This window comes from Oryctolagus cuniculus, chromosome 11, assembly GCF_964237555.1.
Source record: "Oryctolagus cuniculus chromosome 11, mOryCun1.1, whole genome shotgun sequence".
Lineage (NCBI taxonomy): Eukaryota > Metazoa > Chordata > Mammalia > Lagomorpha > Leporidae > Oryctolagus > Oryctolagus cuniculus.
In genome coordinates, this window is record NC_091442.1 from 107,722,350 (window position 1) to 107,737,930 (window position 15,581).

The following is a 15,581-nucleotide window of genomic DNA, read 5'->3' on the forward strand; positions in this document are numbered from 1 at the left end:
TTCTCACATGTACAGAGCCGTCGTCAAGCTAGGGGGGTTCTTAGTTATTTTAGTGGAAGAAGTGATAGTGCTGTCACGTTAACTGCAGACCGGGGATTCGTAAGGATCGAGTGCTGTGTCTCTCAATCGATTTAGAGATTTGCATAAGTCTAGCTGTATCTCTCACATATGCTACGAACTCACTGCAATGCCTAGATAATTAACTGCTCTGGTGCGGACTTTATCAGGTGTTTTCATATATGAGGGTGCTTCAGAAAGTTCACGGGGGAAATTTAATTTAAAAATAGGCTTATGGGATAGGTTAGCAGTTAACATGCTGGTTAGGATGCCCATGCCACACATCAGTGTACTTGGGCTAGATGTCTACCTTGTCCCCCCCATTTCAGCTGCCTGCTAATGCTAATGCTGGGGTTTTGTGATGATGCCTCAAGTAATTGGGTTCCTGCCACCCAAATGGAAAGCCTGGCTTGGGTTCTTAGCTCCTGCAAGCTTTTACAGATATTTGGGGAGTAAATCAATGGATAGGAGCACTTCCCCCTGCCTTTTAAATAAATGAAGCTTTTAAAAAAATAGAATAGAAGCTATTTCTAGTCAACGCCTAGAGCGAGTGTGCAGATGTCTCACCACTCTTGTCACAAATTCGTCGTGGATGGATTCTTCCACAAACAGCCGCCCAGCCGCAATACAGTTCTCGCCCTTGTTGAAAAATACTGCTCCCATGCCCTTCAGCAACAGAGGAGAAAAGATGGTTATGGTTATCTGAGAAGTCAAGGCTGTCACAGAATTGCACATACACAGAGGATTAGGTGTTATTGGAAGGCAACTGACCACATAAAGAAAGCATAGGCAAGGCCCTTGATCTTGTTAGTGATGAGAAAGACTTGGAGATCATCAGTTCTGTTTCTTTTATTATTTGTTGGAGATACTCATAGCATATCTTTAGGGATGTTTGTTTCTCTTTTCCTCTTTTGGTCCATGAGCACTTTAACAAATGCATGTAACAATAAGGATTTACCACCAAGAACAAATTTTATGTTGTAAGAAAATCTTGATTATTCTATACATTTAAATGTAATACTTGCATATTAACTTTTGCTTTTTTTAAAAAAAAGGCCTCTACATCAGTTTGTATAATCTACAAATGCTTAGAAAGCCTGTCATGCCTCCCCTAAAGAGGGAAGTCTATCTTTTAAGAAGAATTTTGAAAAAAATCTTTGAAATGAAAGCACTCAAAACATGAGAAGTTTTGAAAACTCAGACTTATAGTTTTGTGTGTATTCCCTTTCTAAATAGTTTCTAATTCACTTCCAGGAAATTTCTCTTAACTAGGTAATACACACACACACACACACTGTACATTCAGGTTTTTTTTTTTTTTTTTTAAGATGTGTTTATTTGAAAGACTTATGGAGAAGGAGAGGCAGAGAGAAACAGAGAGCTCTTGCATCCACTGGTTCACTCCCCAAATGGCCACAATGGTAAGGACTGGGTCAGGCCAAAGTCAGGAGCCAGGAGCTTCTTCCAGGTCTCCCACGTGGGTGCAGGGGCCCAAGCACTTGGATCATCATCTGCTGCTTTCCCAGGCACATCAGCAGGGAGCTGAATTGGAAGTGCAGCAGCCAAGATTCAAACCGGTGCCCACATGGGATGCCAGCACTGCAGTTGCTGGCTTTACCCGCTTAGCCACAATGCCAGCCCCTATACTCAGGTTCTTAAAATGATGAGTTGCAGAAATGTGTTCCCATCCTCTCCTGTAGAGTCTGATGGTGTGGCTAATACCAGACTTGCCATTTGGGAACAGAATGGTCCTCTGAGATTTTTTTCCATGCTTACAGGTGTTTCACCCTTAGTGATATTTAGCCAGTCCTTTGTATTCATGTTACGTAGTCATGAGTGGGAGATACTAGTGAAGACTAACGTTGAGGTTGGTGCTTTTAAGAATACAACAGACTACACAACAGTATAAGAAAATCTTCCTTCCCTTTATTTTCTTTTCCTCAATCTTTTCTCTGGAAGGTTCTGGAATATTTCTCTCAGAAACCCAGAGGAGTCTTGACCCTTAATATCAGCTCCTGTGCACCCAGCTGTTGTCTGTCACTGAAACCTCCAGATAGGCCGTGCTCCAGCCCTTCCCAAGGGAGTACTTGGGATGGCTTCACTCCCAGGCCACTCCATTCTCTTTGGGGTCCTTGTACAATGGGGTTGCCTGTGGGCATTCATTAGGGTCTCAGGCAAGTGGCCCGGTGAACAGATCCTGCTCTGAGCACAGGCTTGAAGACTGCACAGAACCACAACGATCTGAATATCCACCACTGTCACAAGAAAGCTTAACACAGCCAGGGCTCAGAAATGGAGAGTGCAGACAAGGCCAATGTAGCTATTTTTTACCATTTAAATCTTACTTCAGAGGGCCAGCATTGCTCTGCAGGGGGACCTGCAATGCTGGCAGTGCTCCACCTGCAATGCTGGCAACACATATGGACACTGCTTGAGTCCTGGCTGCTCCACTTCTCATCCAACTCCCTACTCATGCTCCAGGGGAAGCAGTGGAGGATGACCCAAGTAGTCGGCCTCCCACCCATGTGGGAGACCTGGATGAAGTTCCAGGCTCCTGGCTTCAGTCTGGCCCAGCCATGGCCGTGGTCTCCATCTGGGGAGTGAACTAGCAGATAGATCTGTCTCTGTCTGTCTCTCTCTGTGTGTGTGTGTGTGTGTGTGTGTGGCTCTTCTCTCTCTGTAACTCTGCCTTTCAAATTAAACAAATCTTAAAAAAATTTTTTTTACTTCAAAATACGTTTTTATATTCTGAAGTAGTTTAAAAATCACAAGGTATTGCCAAAATGGAATGAGTTCCTGTGTCCCTTCCACTCAGCTTTCCCCATGGTAATATCTTACAAAAGCCACGTTGTGAAAACTAGGGGATTGATGGGGCCAAGTACCTTTTAATATGGAACCCTGTGTCATGTCTAAAAGTCTCGCCAGAGTGCGATTTGTAGGAACAGATAGAAGCAGAGCTGTTCCAGCTGGCAGGGTGAGGTGTTAGGGAGCAGAGGTTGGGGGAGACACGAAACCCCGCCAGAAAGCTCTTGAGCTATATGGCTCTGACTTATATTCTGTTTTAAAAACACTTTGATATGGTAATTTAGAAAGGCGTCATTTTTAAGAGATTTAGTGCTCCGAGTATGCCCAAAGGTAAGCATCAAGAGGATGCTTTCCACTTACGACTACACAGAGCCAGATGTCTTCGTGAGACCCCTGGCCCATTCCCTTGGATCTGACCCCCTCTCACCATTCGCACGGCCTTGTCAAGTTCACAGTCGTTGAATATTATAAGTGGAGATTTGCCGCCGAGTTCAAGGGACACTTTCTTCAAGTTGCTCACAGCACAGCTAGAGCAAAATAAATGGGACACGAGCACTGAGTGGCTCCGTCTTGCTTTTTTAACCAAAATAACTGCTTGGCAGGGAAAACATGACTGAGCCCCAGAAACCTTAAGAAGCGCACTCCAGGACAAAGCATGCGGGGCACAGTGGTGCCTACTGTTGCAGCCGGGTGACAAGCACGTGGAGCTCATTACGCTTTTCTGTGAGCTTTGTACATATCGGGCATTTTCCGTAATAAAATTCTGGAAACTTCTGTGGTCAAATCCTGATAGCATCTCATAGTTACATTCACATTCTTTAGGAATTTTGGTGACACAAAGGCCTGGCAAGGAATTCAGCCTCTAACCAGACTGCCGGAACATTTGGGGGAAAATACAAACTCTCAAAAATACGTTATTTGTTTCCATCTTCTTAAAATATTCTTATTTAAAACATTTTAAAAGTTAACCCCCAAAAGTGTAGACTTAAGAAAAAAAAAATCACAGAATTCTATTCTCTGGCTTAATGGCTATTGTTCTTATCATTTTGATAGGCTTATTTCTGGTCTACATCCTACCATTGCTCTCGCCTTGTTTGACAAAGTCAGGGTCATCCAATATGCACAATTTTATACCTTATTTTTCATTCCATGTATCATTGTCGGCACACTTTTTACTCTTATTAAAAATTCTCCATGAACACGACCAGTGCTCCATTTATTGGCATACTTTAACTGTTGCCTTCTTTTGGACATTCAGACTGTGGGCAATTTTTAAAAAAGAAACTAAAATTTCTGCCTTTTGGGAACCATTTTATAAATAATCCAGACTTGTCATATACAAGACAATTTATCTTTTCAGGTTCTGGTGCTCCACAACAATTTGGGGACATGGCTTTAATGCAGACACTGTTTGGTGCTCACCTGTCAAAGCTGCTGGTAGCGTGGGGAATTTCAGCTTAAGTCTGGTTTTATTGCCTGTGGGCTTCGGCCCTTTGGAGGCTCTTTTATTGTATTCAAGTATTTCAATACGGCAGCACTAAGTAGGTTTCTGGTCTAAATTTGATGTGTCTCCCTCCCACCCCCTCACTCCAAAAGTTCTTTATTTAAATGAAAACAGAAGCCTGGTTTAACAGAATTGGTCCCAGATTGAGAGAACAAAATCAGTACCTCTTCATGATCTGCTTGCCAATCAGAGTGGAGCCGGTGAAGCCAAGTTTACGGATATCAGGATGCTCCGAAAGACGCTGTCCTGCTATACCGCCTGGGAATCAGGAGTAAAACCCAGATTACGCATCACTCAGGTTCCCATGCGGAGCGTGGGTTTGAACTCACTGAAGTCAATGCCTAAGCTTTCATTAAAATCTAAGTTTGACATTCTCTGTGTTAATTACCAATTGATCAAAATCTAAAATAATGTTCGCTATACAGTGTTAGCCACCCACACCCCCACAGGAACGGGTAAGGCTTGGTTGTTCTCATTCAAAGTTTTTGGAAATTGAGATGGAGCCCCTCAGGGCAGTGTGACGATGTTGGTGTCATCCTCCCCATGACCTCCCCCCATGCACCCACCCAGCCAGGCAGTTCCAACTGTAGATGTCAGCACATGGTACGGACACTGATCCTGTTGGGTGGTGTGTATTTAGTTGTAATGTAGTTGTAATTCACAACTCCACTGAATTCCCACTCACCTGGGAAAGCAGCCACTCAGTGGCCCCTGGACCGCTCCTGGGTATAGCAAAGTGGGTCAGTGGAGGGCATACCTGAGCCCGGGATGATGTTGATCACCCCCTTCGGGAAGCCTGCTTTCACGGACAGCTCTGCGAACTTCAAGGCGGTCAAGGGCGTGACCTGAACAGGAGCAGACAGCAGTTACCTTCTTCAGACTCTGTCCTAGACCTGCACCCGCTTTTCTTGTTGGCTGTAGGAAAGCTCATTTTTATTTTACATTGTATTCAGCGATGTTTATTTTACTTACTTTCATTTCAAACTCACAGCAAATTTGCAAAAAAAAAAAAGTACAAAGAATTCTTTATATCCTTTCAAATTCCTCAGATGTTAACATCCCCCCCCCCCCCACACACACACATGGGTGTTAGGGACATTTCTTTGTGGTCATTGAGTATGGGAAACTCAGGACTATACACAAGTATGATTCTCTCACCTTTCTTTCCAACCTGTCCCCCATTGTCCTGTGGATGTGATGGGGGGACTAGGCAGGTAAAACAGATAGGTGAGCTGGAAGATATTCCTAATCATTTCTGCCTCTAGCCTTGCACTATAACTCCACCGCTTACCTGTCAATCCAGTATGCCCACTTTCCCATGATGCACCTGTGTCCATCCAGGACTAGGAAGGTGGAGACGCTGTGATGGCCATGTGGAGGTGCCATGAAACTCCCAGAAAACCTCCCCCACACTAACCCCCGTCCAGACTCCAATCCGCTTGTATGTTCAGCTAGGGCACTGCAGTGAGGTGACTGTTACATGTGGGAACGCCTCCTTTGATTTTTGGTTTCTGGACCTTGCTTATGGGTCCTTCTCTGGTCTCTTCCCATGCTCTCTTCTCCTAGGCAAGTCTCTGGCCTCTCTCCACGTGGGGTTGCCCACTATTGTACGAATGCACACTCACTCTCTTAAATAAATCCCGCCCTCACGTATGCACCTTACTAATGCCTCTGCTTAGAATTCTTATCTCTGTGGGTGAAAACCTAGAATAAAAATTGAGATACTCATTCCCATAACAGATGATCAACCTCATTAGTCTCTGGTTTTTCCCTTCTTGGTATTTCGTTTTGTCCAAACGAGCAAAACCATATTTTCTTATTTCCCCTTCTTATACAAAAAGGGGCATACAGTGGAGCTCACTTGAACGTCTATTATAGTGGCACATGTCTCAGAAGCACAATGAAATCATACTTTCATGCTCTACAAACCAATGCTAATTCAGTCTTAAATTAGTACTTCGTCAGTCTGCTTGGTCCCTAAATAAATGCAGTGTGCAAGATCCATTGAGGTGTGAAGAGCGAATTGTGGACTTTCTATTTATGTATTTTGAGTGACATTTTGGATTAGAAATAAATTATACGTACATAACTCACATCCGTTCTGTGGTGGGCAAAGGCACGCTCCGTCTGAAGCTCGGTCACAGGGTCTGTGCCGTGTCCCAGCGCAGAACTGGAGCTCCCCAGGGGTTAGGGGGTGGCAGTGGTGCCCTGACAGGCTCAATTGTTTCAGAGCATTGCCAGGGAATGTGGTTACATTGGGTCACAGACTCAATGTAAGGGGAGAGCGAAGTGTTCATGGAAAAATGGAACTAAATAATAAGTTTATTTTGATGAAAAGAAATTTGGAAATTCATGCATAGTTATTCATAGCACACATTTTCCATGAACTTCTGGAAGAACCAAAATATCAAAAAAAAAAAAAAAAAAAAAAAACCTGATCTTTTTATTCTACCTTCCATGAACTTTTTGAAGTACCCTCAGATAGTTAGTTAAGCAAACCAACTTTCATAAAATGGATAAGTGGCCACCAAAGAATTTGCATAGATGTCACACACTAGGGCAGGGTGTTCGGTCTAGCTCTTAAGACACCCACATCCCATATCAGAGTGCCTGAGTTCAAGTCCTGACTCTGCTTTCAAACCAGCTTCCTGCTAATGCTCACCCTGGGAGGCAGTAGATGATGGCTCAAATGGTTGGGTCCCTGATACTCACATGGGAGACATGGATTAGGTTCCCAGATTCCAACTTTGGTCTGGCCCTGCCCTGGCTATCGTAGGTTTTGTGGGGGTGAAAGGTCTATCTGTCTCTCTTTAAGTTAATTATTTTTTTAAAAAAGGGGAAGAACCATCTACATTCAGTCCTGTTCACACACGGCTTGAATACCTAATGCCCATCTGGATGATTAAATACCATCACTGTACAATATTGTCAATAAAATTAAAACAATAATTCCAATACAATGATGGCAACTCTGGGTTGCTAATTCTCAGAATTAGCATGACCCATGAGTAAGCTGTCAATCACTTTTCAGTCACAGACAGAGCCAGCCTCATTTGCACAGTGTCAGGTGCAGATCTGTGCCCTCAGTAAAAGTTTCTGGTATTTGGACATCATTAGGCTTTTCACATTCTTCAGTGCTGAGCACTCTCGCTGGGGACCAGTTGCTGGCTCTTCACCCCGGCTGTACCACAGAAACAAATGTGAAATTTTGAAGCAGCACCAGTACTGTGCTCCAGCCTGGGCCAGTCAAAACAGAATCTTGACCAACAGAGCCCAGATAACATGACTTTTCGTTTGAAGACACTTGGCTAGAAATTGCCTCCTCTCCCCCCTGGGTCTGCCTCTTGCCATTTCATGGGTGGTGCTGCGGAGGGGCTGCTGTCCAGCACTCTTCGACAGCGCTGGGGAGTTAGCACAACTCCTTGGAAGGACTTGTCCCTGTCTATGACACAAACACATGTGTCTTCTAGCTAAATGATCCTGCTACTAGCAACATACCTCATAAATGTGCTTGCACATGTGCAGGATGACGTGTCTATAAGGTTATGAATTGCAGCGCAGTTTAGACTAACAATAGGTGGAAAAATCTGAAGATTCAGATCTTAATTATGGATTAATGAAATAAAATGTGTTCTTGGAAACTGAAATATTACAGGATATTGTTTGTCTATAGAATACTGTTAAATAAAAAGAAAATTTTTAAAATAAGAATTGCCTTGGTAAGTATGCATAGAACTCTACTGGTGTGCTTTTAAATTTGATTTTATTGTGGTAAGTACACTTATCATGATAGTATTCTTTTAAATTTTTAAGCATAGAATATAATATTGTTAATAACAGGCACAACTTTGTACAGCAGATTTCTAGAACTTATTCATCTTGTTTCCCTCTCCCTCCTCACTGGGTTTTTAATGGGTTAAAAACCATATACTCATATGTAGATTTCTGTTTAAATATGAATATATATATAACTATGAATATTCATGGAAAATTTGCGTGTATTTATTTATTTGAGAGGTAGAGAGAGAGAGAGAGCGCGTGAGTGAGCTCCCATCTACTGGTTCTCTCCAAATACCCAAAATGACCAGGGCTGGACCAGGCCAAAGCTGGGAGCCAGAATCTCAATCCAGTTGTCTCAAATGTGTGTTAGGGACCCAAGTACTCGAGTCAGCACTTGCTGCCTGTCTCTCAGGGTCTGCAGTAGCTGGCAGATGGAATCAGGAGCCAGGGGCAAGCATCCAACCCAGGCTATCCCAGATGGGACATGGGTGTCTGAACTAGCATCTCAACCGCTAGGCCAAACACTTATCCCTTGAATCATCTTTTAATTTCATTTTCCAGAAAATCCCTTGTTTATATGTACATGACTGTAGATGCAGATTATTTTCTCTGGAAGACCTAAGAAACTAATAAATAAACCATTAATCATATTGGCTGCCTCTAGGGAATTAAACTGATTGGCTGGGGCATAATGACAGCTTTTGCCCATTTACTTCTCTTAAGACATATGCATTTCAAAATTTTCGAATGTATACATATTTTAATGAAATTATTTAAAACTTTTTATATTTTAAATTTTTTTATTTATTTGAAGGGAGAGAGAGAGAGATCTCCTATTCTCTGGTATACTCTCCAAATGTCCACAACATCCAGGGCTGGCGCCTCTAACTCCATTTGGATCTCCCATGTAGGCTGTAGGAACCCAAGTATTTGAGCCATCACCTGCTGCCTCCCAGGGTGTACATCACCAAGAAGCCGGATTGTGGAGTGGTGCCGAGACCTGAACCCAACCACTCCAATTTGGGATGTGGGCATCCCAAGTGGCATTTTAATGGCTAGGGTAAACAGCACTAGGTAGTTATTAAGGATGAGCATGTACTAAGGTGAGAAGTTGTCTGTGGTACATGAAAAGCTCTCATAAGCTGCAACCCATTTTTGCTTACAGCTATTCTGCGTATAAAGGCATGGCTCTGTTTTAAGTGTCTAGGAGAGCAGGTGACTGTAAACCTGGCCCTGTGGCATCGTACCTGTGCCGGCTTGAGCACCAAGGTGTTGCCTGCTGCCAGGCACGCAGCACTTTTCCATGCCAGCATCATCAGCGGGTAGTTCCAGGGGATGATAATGGCACAGACCCTGCAGGGGGACAAATCGACATCCTTGGTGGTCTCGAGTGAACAATCTGTGAGTCGCTCAGAAGCCCCGTGTTGTCTTACCCAAGTGGCTCCTTCTTGGTGAAGGTCAGATTGCGATTTGGACGGGCCTGGTTGATTGGAATTGTAGAACCCTAAAGAATAAAAAACGTTGATCCTGATTGTATTCATTTAAACTAGGAAATTTAACCTCAAAGTCCATTTTCTGTTCTTGTTTTTTCTTAGCTGATAAGAAAAAGATGTGTTTGATTTATAAAAAAAAAAATCCATGACCAAAAAAAAAAAAAAAAAAAAGAGACTTCTTTCCCAGAACAAACACAATACTCATTTAGTCACCACCCATTCCCAACTTGTTGGTGTGGCAGAGAATGTTAATTGCCTGCTTAATGTCCACTCTCTCCTTTGTCCTTGTGAGCAGAATCCCTACCTTAATAAGCAAGGTACCCAGATAAAATGTGACTCCCAGTGTCTATAACAGATAGGGGTGGTCGATGACAGGTGAAAGCAGAGGGCATCGCAAGAGGAATGCTCAGTAAGTGGGTGACTCGCCTCAGACAAGCGCTCTTTTACCCTCCCCTCCTTTCTCGCCGATTGCTTCTTCCTTCTTTCTGCTCAGAAGGTTGCTGGGATGGCTGGCACTTCAGTGTTGTCAGGAGGCCAAGAGACAGCCTTTAGTGAACGCGTCACAGAGTGCTAGGGATGGCTTGGCATCTGTCTCACCCACTAGCCCTGCCTGCCTGCCTGCCTTTGGACCTCGTGGAAGTGAGGTAAATAAGTGACAGGAAGAAATAAAGATCATCAATAGATTCATTTTCATTCAAGGTCAGGGTTTGGCACCAGATGAGTTTGAGCCAATCAAACAAATCAGTTTTGGGGTTTCGGAGATATTCGGATTTCAGAATCAGGGTCAGGGTTGGACCTGAACCACCATTACTAAATACCCACATATGCATGACTTTGTGCCTGAACAATAAAAAAAACAAAACAAAACAAAACAAAAAAAAAACAAAACCCTCATTTATATGCAAGGCCCATCATGTTGCAGACTTGTCTAATTCGGTAATTTATAAACACTTGTTTTCAATCCCCTTAACTTGCGAGGTATGTATTATTGTGACCATTTTACAGATGAAGAGAGTAAAGCTTAGAGATAGCATATCAGCTGGTGCTTGGCACTTGGACGCACTTGACTTTGTATTAAGATCAGTGGCAGCAATGCACCCTGATAGAAATCATGTGTCCCAGTCTCCTTAGCAGATGGACAGGGCCTGTGGGAAACACAGGCACACAGCCCCAGGAGAGGGAGTACCTCTTAAAGCCCGGTAGCCCTTCTCTCCATTTCCCGCTTCCTCCATCTTCCTGCTGGGAATTTGGTTGTGATAACTGAAACTGCAGCAGCTATCATGCAGGTAGGAGCAGCATGCACTCTGCTGTGTGCCATAGTCCTTACTCTTCCCTTGTATCCCCAGTGGTCAGGCCAAGTGTTCTTGCCATTTATTGTGGGGAGCAATCCGGACTGGACTGAGTTACTGGAATTAAGACTTATTCTATGCATCTGCTCTCCCACAATATGGCGCTGGGAGAGAAGTAAACAGCTTCCGCACAGCTGCCTCCAGTTCAACTAATAAACTGTAGGACTTGCTCCTGATTGGAGAGCAGCGTACTCGGCGTGTGGGCAGCCGAGTTGGGATTGGCGGAGGAGGACTATAAAGGAGGAGAGAGACGGCATGCACCGGGAACATCTAAGGGGAACATCTAGCTGAAGGAACACCCGTGCAGCCCCCGAGAGAGCCGGCCGGCGGTGTGCCGCTCCCCTGCGGAAGTGGGGAATGTGGCCAGGGGGAACTGCCCTTCCACGGAGGTGGAAGGGATAGTAGCCAACCCGGGAAGAACCAGCAGCAAACCCGGGGAGGGCCGAGCAGACGAAAGAACAGCGCAGGGTCCTGTGTCGTTCCTCCACGAAGAGGGGGAGCGACATTTATCAATACGCAGGTGCTATTCTTTATCTTCGAGTAAAAGGAAAATGGAATTTTTATTGCACCCATGTCTTTATAAAAAAATTTTTATACTCAGTCTACTTCTATGATTTACATGAACTCCCTGGCCTCTGTGGACTTGTGAATTTGGAACCCCTCTGTGATCCCAGGAACCTGTCAGTCAGTCCAGAGGCTTCCTGGACAGGAGCTGTTAAAGTGCACAGCTTACTGTTAGACTTCAGATACAGAAAATCTTGAGTTCAAACCTGGTCTTCTGGTTTCCTTGCTATGGGTGACAGGAAAGGCGTTCATTTCCCCAAGCCTCTCTCCCCTTCCCTGTAATCAGGGGGTCGGGTCCACCCATTTCCTTCCCAGGGATGTTGTGACCACTGCGATGGTCTGAATGCATCCCTCCGTGCACCCAGCAGTGCTGGGAGATGGGGCCTAAGGGGAGGTGGTGGGGCTGTGCCCTTACGAATGGATTCACGCTGTATACAAGAGGGCTCGCAGGAGCGCGGTCACTCTTCTCTGCTCTCATCCAAGGACACATTTCTCCTCTCTGGAGGGTGCAGCTACAGGTCACTGTCTTGGAGCCAGGGACCAAACCTGCTAGCTCCCTGATCGTGGATTTCTCAGCCTCCAGAACTGGGAGAGAATAAAGTCTTGTTTCTATAAATTATCCAATCTCAGGTGTTCTGTTATAGCAGCTCAAAAAGGGCTAAGACAGGCAGGCCACGTGAGTGAGGAAACCTGTATAAAGCGAAGATCAGACACTGTGCCTGGCATCAGCTAATAAATGTTCGTCCTTTCCCCCTTTCAAACAAATAACATTGGTGGGTACCTGAATTTTGTCACACCAGCCAGCAAAGTATCTGAATGTTTGCACAGACATTCCAATGTGAGTCTTCAGAGCCAGGGTGTAGACGGCGCCTGAATCGAGGGCTTCAATGGTTGCCAGCTCTTCCTGATGCTCTTCCAGTAAGTCTGCGAGTCTGCGGTTGGCGAAAGAGAGGCATTCATGAAATGTTGAAGCCGTGGAAGGCAGCATCACAGGACGGACAACTCAGAGGTAAAGATGAGTGAATCAGGAGCCAGTCCTTACTGCAGAGCCAACAAAGAACTTCATAAGTAGTTTGCTTCCAGAGTGACAAAGGAAAAGCGGAAGGTGTTGGAAGCGTGTATCTCTTGCCACGTGTGAGTCTAGGTGTAACAAGTAGAACAGTGACTGCGCTGTGGTAGTCCAAGGTGATCGATGATGGAAAACACCGGGCAGGTGCACAGTTCATGAATGCAAAGGGAGATATTATGGGGCAACCCACACCCCTTGAGAATGTATGAACACTTGAGGATTTCTGGTTGGTACAGAAATACAGCGTCCATTGGTACTCATGGGGGATGGGTTCCACGACCCTTTGCAATGCCAAAATCCTTAGATACTCAAGACCCTTACAAAAGATGACATAATATTTGCATAAAACCTACATAATTCCCCCCTATACTTTGAATCATCTCTAAATTACTTACATTACCTATTGCTAATATAATGCTATTATATTACCTAATGCTATGTAGATGTTGGACTATACAAGTATTGTTTAGGGAATAATGACAAGAAACAAAGTCTGTATATGTTCAATACAGTTGCATTTTTAAAAAATGTTTTCTGTCTAATATTGGCTGGATCCATGGATGTGAGAATCTGTAGACATGGAGAGCTGACAGCACTAACCAAAGAATACCTGTGGAATGACTGACAAACCCCACAGTTGATTTCTGTTTGGTGTTCATTTTCTATGGGAAGATAAGTACAAGTATAAAGTCTATAACATGGTCAAAATTCATCTTTTGTATTTCCCTCCTCCATTTGTTTTCCTTCTTAACTTTAACAGTTTTCTGAGGTGTCCTAGATTCAGGCTTGAAATCCCCCTCCCTCAGTGTTTCTTCCAAATTTTGCTCTAAGAAATCTTGTTTTTCCTTTTCATTAATGTATTTGAACATGGAGGAGGGGTGGGGAGAAGACTGAGGCTTGGCTGAAAGCAGGGTGGTGGGTGTTCTCCGTTCGCACCTCTCTATCCATTCTCTATCCTGCTGTGTGGCCTTGGCAGGTGACCTTTATAGTCTACCTCACCTGGCTCCTTGCTCCCTCACAGGCTTGGCCAATGACAGACCCCAGGAGGCACCTGCAGGAGGCCGGGGAACTGGAGGAAAAAGTGGTCAGGGGATTCAGCTCCCTGATAGGCCGTGGGCCAGGAGCTGCTGTGTCCCTGCACCAGCGGCCACTGTCACATGGTCGTCTACAGCTGCAGATCTTGCTAGATTCCAGTAACAGCTCCTGGCTCCTTGCCCGAGACCCTGGGGGAGGAACAGCTTCCCCTGCCGCTGGCCACACCTGGGGGTGCCTCAGGATCCTCTGTTGGATAGCCGAGACCTCACCCGCATCTCTGTAAATTGTCCTTTACCAAACCTCTTTCCTACGGGGACTCCAGCTGATACCAACCATAACACAAACATCAGGAGCTCATGTATACAGGATGTTACATGATCCAACAACAGCGGGCACAGTCCATCACAGGTGCATACTAAAATGTTTTGTAGAAATTTTTAAAAATCTTGGCAATATTAGACAATATCCAAAGGTTGTAGACTTGCTTTTCTAAAAAGTATGCACGGATTTTGTACACTGGTTAAGATGTCATATATCATATCAGAGTGCCTGGGCTCAAGTTCTGTCCCTGCTCCCATGTCCAGCTTTGTGCTGACACACACACCCTGAGATGCGGTGGTAGAGTCCCTGACATCCGTGTGGGAGACCCAGACTGAGTTCCTAGCTTCTCGCGTTAGCTTGGTCCACCCCTGCCTGCTGTAGGCATTTGGGGAGTGAACTAGCAGGTGAGAAGTCTCTCTGACTTTCAGCTAAAAAACACGCTCACCTGTACATCAGTCGTCCCCTTTCTCTCGCGTTCATTCTTCCCCATTCTCCGTTTTCAAAAGCCTCTTTCGCGGCTGCTACTGCCTTATCGACATCCACCAGAGATGCATAGGAGACTTTGCATATTGTCTATTACAAGGTAAATAAAAACAGATTATGTAAAACACACATACATGTGGTCCTTGGCGTTAATATTACATTACTAGGAGAAATAGAGTACTGCTAATAAAATCCAAAGGATGTTATGATGGAAAATTAATGCGTCCATTAAAAGAGTAAAGAAAAGGGGCTGGTGCTGTGGCGTAACACCATGTGGGCATCAGTTCAAGTCCCGATGCTCCTCTTCCGATCCAGCTCTCTGTTACGGCCTGGGAAAGCAGTGGAAGATGGCCCAAGTCCTTGGGCCCCTGCACCTGTGTCGGAGACCTGGAAGAAGCTCCTGGCCCCTGGCTTTGGATCGGCACAGCTCTGGTTGTCGTGGCCATTTGGGGGAGTGAATGAGTATATAAAAGGCTCTCTCTCTCTCTCTCTCTGCCTCTGCCTCTCTGTAACTTTGCCTTTCAAATAAAATAAATAAATCTTAAAAAAAAAAAAAAAAAGGAGAGGAGAAAAAAGAGGGGCCAGCATTGTGGTGTGGCAGTTTAAGACACCACCTGCAATGCCTGCATCCCAAACTGAAGCACCATTTAAGTCCTGGCTACCTGGCTTCCGAACCAGCTCCCTGCCAATGCACCTGGAAAGCAGCAGATGATGGCCCAAAGTGCATGGGCCCCTGCCACTCACATGGAGGAACCGGATGGAGGTTTTGGATCTTGGCTTTAGCCTGGCCCAGCCCTGGCTGTTGCAGCCATTTGGAGAATGAACCAGAGGATGAAACATATCTCTCTTCTCTCTCTCTGTTGCTCTGACTTTCAAATAAATCAGTAAATCTTTTAGAAAGAGAAAAAAGAAAAAGGAACAATCCTAGCTTGAAAATGAGCCATCTGGCACTGGGACGTTTCATGCCAGCCTACATTATGGAAGGGTGCATTTGGAAACACTGTTTCTTCTGGTGCCTTAAGGAAGCTGAATTCCTTACCATGATTATTCAAAGAATGTACAAATTTTTCCACACACAGCTCTATGCACAGGGGTGCCTGTGACAGGTACAGGTACAGCTG

At 44.8% G+C, this 15,581-nt stretch overlaps 1 protein-coding gene across 1 annotated transcript in view; it reads right to left on the bottom strand.

The window, feature by feature from the left end:
- Nucleotides 1-15,581, bottom strand: part of ALDH1L2 (aldehyde dehydrogenase 1 family member L2) — a 61,786-nt gene that overhangs the window by 11,423 nt on the left and 34,782 nt on the right. Inside the window, exons 12-19 of the mRNA XM_002711446.5 lie at nt 14,423-14,550; nt 12,334-12,484; nt 9,580-9,650; nt 9,394-9,499; nt 5,124-5,211; nt 4,531-4,624; nt 3,290-3,389; nt 625-723 (exon numbers count right to left, since the gene is read on the bottom strand). Of these exons, the coding sequence (XP_002711492.2) occupies nt 625-723; nt 3,290-3,389; nt 4,531-4,624; nt 5,124-5,211; nt 9,394-9,499; nt 9,580-9,650; nt 12,334-12,484; nt 14,423-14,550 (837 nt within the window). The remainder of the gene's footprint in view (nt 1-624; nt 724-3,289; nt 3,390-4,530; nt 4,625-5,123; nt 5,212-9,393; nt 9,500-9,579; nt 9,651-12,333; nt 12,485-14,422; nt 14,551-15,581) is intronic.